This window comes from Sinocyclocheilus rhinocerous, unplaced genomic scaffold, assembly GCF_001515625.1.
Source record: "Sinocyclocheilus rhinocerous isolate Xijiao unplaced genomic scaffold, SAMN03320098_v1.1 scaffold3354, whole genome shotgun sequence".
Classification (NCBI taxonomy): Eukaryota; Metazoa; Chordata; class Actinopteri; order Cypriniformes; family Cyprinidae; genus Sinocyclocheilus; species Sinocyclocheilus rhinocerous.
Window position 1 is genome coordinate 97,271 of NW_015664987.1, and position 5,155 is coordinate 102,425.

The window sequence follows — 5,155 nt, forward strand, 5'->3', positions numbered from 1 at the left end:
CTTCATCCTTGCGACACCGACTCAGAAAACACTAGTTTATTAATAGTAAATAATTCAAATATCTCCTTACTATTTCCCCCTGACACATTCATGGTAATTACTTTTGCTGGTGCTTTGCGGCAAGCTTTAGGCTATTGCGTGCATTTGAATGCAGAACTCTTCAGCTGCGCTGACTGCACGCATGCTGCCGCTCTTGACAGTCGTGGTAGCACGGTCTCGTGTTGTTTCCACCAGCGCGCCTATTTTTTTTCATCACTAATTGATGGATGTCTAAAATATAAAAATAAGGAGAAGCCTAAAACAGGCCCGAGGCCCGGCCCGCGTCTGAACTATGACATGAAAATTGGACTGAAGCCCGGCCCGAGGGGTGTAAAAAAAAGTCGGCGCCCATCGGGCCCGGGCTGAAATGCAGGGCTTTAAGCTGAACAGTAGCGTGCTCACTGCAGGACAGATGGAGGCGCCGGTGCGGTCACTTGCTCTTAATGATATTTTTGGTCATACAGATAAGAATAATGCATCTTTCAAATCTGTAAAGACTCTACGTTTATTTGTGTACACTCACAATAACAACAAAACATTGTGCTTTTGTAAAATAATGAAAGCAAACAAGATGCGCTTTCTGTCATCTCGGTCTCTGTGAACTTGAGCACGAAACTCTGCACTGCCTTACAGACATAAAAAATATATCTATAGAAAGCGAAATGTCTACGTTCAAATAAACCAATTCAAATGGAAAACAAATATTCTCCGATTATGTAATCCGTATGAAACATGCATACAGGTGCATCACTACTGCGGAGATGACGAGTCAGTGTCGCCGACTTCATCTCTTAAGCCAAAAACAAAGAAAGCACTAGTTTATTAAATTATTAAAATGTTACTTATCTTACTGTTTTTCTGACACATTCATAATCATTACTTCTGCTGGTGTGCTGTGGCAAGCTTTATGCGGGCGCTTGAGTGCTTAATAGGCTATGTAGGCAATTAAAGGCTTATTATTATTTAAATGGTTTATTAATAAACGTGCGATTGTTGACTAATTTTTCGACCAGAAAAATCTTTAGTCAAGGGCAGCCCTACCAGCCATGATAAACACAGTATCTGTATGCTGATGACTCTGTGCAGAATCCCCAGCGCAGTCACATGATCGGTCTCAGCCAGCAGGAACACAGTGCTGAACTGTTTTGGTAAATAAAAAGATCTGCACTTCTCCATCAAAAATTCAATGTCTGAAAAAAAGTACTTTCCAACACCGCGCACATCCCCACACCACCTATTGTTGACGTGCATGCAGACACCACCTCTGGTCTTCCCCACGGTAAATGGTGTGTGTGTGTGTGTGGAGCAGGAGAGCTGAATCTGCACCTTATTCAAGAGCCAGATTTCCGTGATAATTAGAGGGCGCCCAAACAGATTAGGCGTGTAGTAGTCAAAAATAGCCAAGAAAGGCCCATACACTATAAGGTTGAATGAAGCAAAAAAAATCTTCTTTACACTCTGACCTGAAACATTGGCCTTTTGTTTTTTTTGTTGTTGTTGTACTTTTTCAGTAAAATGTAGTTTTATCTTTATTTTTTGCCTATTTGTTTTTACACCAATTGCAAGTTGTCATTCATTCATTGTACTTGTGTGTGTGTGTGTGTGTGCGCGCAGGTGGACTAAAGCTCATGAGCTTCTTGTGCAGCAGAAGATCATTAAGGATCACTTGGCTCTAGTTGTGAGAGAGTCTGAAGCCATGCTGAGGTAGGATCATTAACAAAACTAATTTGTGCTGTAGTGGGTGATGATATCACTAATAATGATGGTTTGATAATGTGTTTGTCAGGGATGGCTACCAGCAGTTCTTTGATCATCTCCATCAGTTGTCTGTTCCTCTGCTGATCTTCTCTGCTGGAATTGGGGATGTGTTAGAGGAAGTGATCAGACAAGCTGGTGTGTTCCATCCTAATGTTAAAGTCTTCTCCAATTACATGGACTTTGACGAGTCTGTAAGTTTCTTTATAAACATCTGTCACGTGTTTGTCAAAATAATTCACTGATATGGATCAAGTGATTTTCAATACATTTCTTGTTTAGTTTTAATTTCTATTTTGGCTGTTTAATTTCTGATATTAAATAGTCATTTATGTTTGCAGACCTAACAATTTGTGAGACCACAAATAGTTAAAGAATCTTGTTTTACAATGAACTAATGAAAGCTTAATTAATGGATTTGACGTTTGTAAAAAAAAAAATAAAAAAAAACATACACATGAGGGCTCGATAACTTGTTACATGCACAGAGCATATTTAAAACTTTATAAAACGTAATTTAGCTTCCGCTAACTGTTGTACATGCATTTCCGAGAGCGTTTCATTCCAGCAGATGACGTAGGACGAAGGCGTAGCGTAAGCTCCGGTAAGAATATACTAGTCTCACAAAAACCAAGTTTTGTTTACAGCAAAGGAAAACCAGTTTCCTCTTGGCTTATATCGAAATCCTCTGATATTTTTCTATACAAATCCTCGTTTTGTACTTTTAATTCTTGACCGGTGTTTTGTTTTGCTCTGTATGTTTGTCTTTTTTCTGAAAAATATTAACAAATTCAAAAATTTGAGTCAGGGAAGTTTCTAAAATTTGGTTGATTTGACATGGAATGACCCTATTATAGTGTTTTTAAAACATTAAAAATAAAAAATAAAATATATAAAAATAACAAACACTGGCCCTGGCTATATATCGGTCAACCACTAGCCACAAGGTTGAGTCTAGTTACTCTTTATGTTCCACATGGATGAATAGGTTAGGGCTGTCACGATATTAGATTTTTCACACCACGGTTATTGTGGCCAGAAGAATTCATTTACCCAATGCACATAAGGATACTGATAAACACAGGGCACATGCATTTTAACTTCTTCTTCAGGTCACAGCTGACCTGCAGAGGTGGAAATTCCAGGTTCAGAAAGTCCTCCTCAGTATTTTGTTCCAATCACCTGGATTTGCTAATTAGCACAGTTTTTCAGTCAGGAGGCAGGGGCGATTCTAGGATTTTTTTAATGGGGTGGCACAGGGGGGGACCAAGAACCAGTCAGGGGGGGCCCATGGGAAAAGTCATGTGCCCCAACACAAGTGGAATGACATAAAAATGGCACTGCACAAGTGCCTGGACAACTCATCTCTCTTTTTATAAATAAAAACCACTGAACAGACAATAATTGTTCTCAGCTTCTTCAAACAGACTGTGTGTGTGTCTTGTGAACTTTTTTGTAAAAATTGCTCATGTTCTGACTTTCACCTGTTGCTGCAGATAGATGGCTGCTGGTGTAGTCCTCACTGGCCCTCTCTGGCTGGCTCTGACCTGTGCTGCCAGGTTCAGGGCTGATCATTTGCTGGCCAATTTGACCCTGCCTGGTGGATTGGCTCTGACCTGCACTGCAATGTATCTACCTGTCTTTGACATGGTTTCTTCTTGAAGAAACCTTGAATGTATTGATGCTGTGCCTGACTTTGTCCCCTTTTCATTTTTTCCACAAAATTCTGTCTTTAAAAAAAAAAAAAAAACGAAATCATTAATATTACACAAATAGTATATTTAATAGCCATATTCTCATCTGATTAAAGACAAAATCATTTAAATGTGAAGCTGTTCTTGGACATTGCAAACGAAAATAAAAAATATATGACTACCACGCAAAAACTTTTATTCAGTACAAACAGGTGTTTACTATTCTACATCTTAAAATTCCAAGTGGCAGAACGCTAACATTATTAAAACCCCACATTTTAGCATTTACCACGTTACTGCAGACAATTTGGGAAAGTGATTGTGCCTTTAATCTTTGAAACAACAGGAAGAAACGTAACATAACAATTTCTATTTTAAGCGGTGCTGGTGCATCGCGGCAACAACTATAAGCACAAACTCTAAGGAGCTTTCATATATATATATATATCATTATAATTTAATACTTACAATGAACAGAGATGTGGTCTGCAGCCTACGAAATTGCGCTTCTCCTGTTTGAGCTGTGAAATTGACAGCACTCTAATCCAATGTCGTTGTAAATATACCGAATTGAAGTCGCTTTATTATCCCCAGAACCCAAATCTGACACTCCGGGTGCTCCGGATGGCTTGCCAAGCTTGCCAAGCGGAAGACAGGGGTTGGATTGGTTCGAGTGTCTGGTCGCTGCAAGGCCACACGGTACTCATGAGAAATGGAAGAGGAAAACTGCTCTCTTTTTGAAAATGTTTGTGTTTTATTGTGCCCGCTACAACAGCGGATCGCCGCTTGGGTGCTTGAACAGAGTTTGCAGCAAACACATCGCCGACTGCACCGGACGGGGTGATTGGCGGCTTACGAGAGGCAGCTTGGGGGGGTGGTCTGGCTGCAGCGAGACTTGGCTCCCTCCTCTTTCTGTCCCTTAGATCAGGACGACGCTGGAGGCACCGAATCCAGCGCTATCTTAGGCCGGGGTCACTGGTGCTTCGGAAACAGGTAGTGTCTGGCCGAGCGGGAATGTCGTCGAGGCTCAGGTTTGGATGGCTGGGCGGCAGTGGCAGCCACAGGTGCAGGCTTCGCGGGCTGTTGAGTCGGCGCAGACTTGGGGCGACCCGAGGCAGCTGCAGAGCTGGAGCGTTTCGGCAGGAAGTGTCGCATGGCCTGGGATGACTTTTGTGCCTCAGTGAAACGCTCAGCAAAGCCTTCGACTGCTGGCCCGAACAGGCCGTTGGGAGAGACTGGGGCGTCAAGGAACGGGACCTTGTCAGCGTCCTTGACCTCCGTTAAAGTCAGCCATAAGTGGCGCTCGAGTACTACCAGGCTGGCCATGGAGCGTCCTATAGCCTGAGTCATTGCCTTGGTTTTTGTAAGAAAAATATCCATATTTCAAACATAATAAACACTTTTCTCTCACTTCCGGTATCTGTCATACGCGGAAGCCGTTCCGGCGGATGACGTAGCAAGTTGGCGTTGCGTGGTTAGTGACGAACGCGGAGACAAAACAAAACGCTGTTCACGAATTAGAAGTACAAACCGAGGATTTGCAAAGAAAAATGTCGGAGGATTTCGATATAAACCAAGAGGAGACTGGTTTTCCTTTGCTAAAGTAAGGAAACTTTGCTTCCTTTGCTAATATAAACAAACTCGCGAGACTAGCATATCTCAGAGGC

At 41.9% G+C, this 5,155-nt stretch overlaps 1 protein-coding gene across 1 annotated transcript in view; it reads left to right on the forward strand.

The window, feature by feature from the left end:
* Nucleotides 1-5,155, forward strand: part of LOC107730547 (cytosolic 5'-nucleotidase 3-like) — a 23,926-nt gene that overhangs the window by 11,916 nt on the left and 6,855 nt on the right. The window contains exons 6-7 of the mRNA XM_016541402.1: nt 1,654-1,743; nt 1,826-1,988. Coding sequence (XP_016396888.1) covers nt 1,654-1,743; nt 1,826-1,988 — 253 coding nt within the window. The remainder of the gene's footprint in view (nt 1-1,653; nt 1,744-1,825; nt 1,989-5,155) is intronic.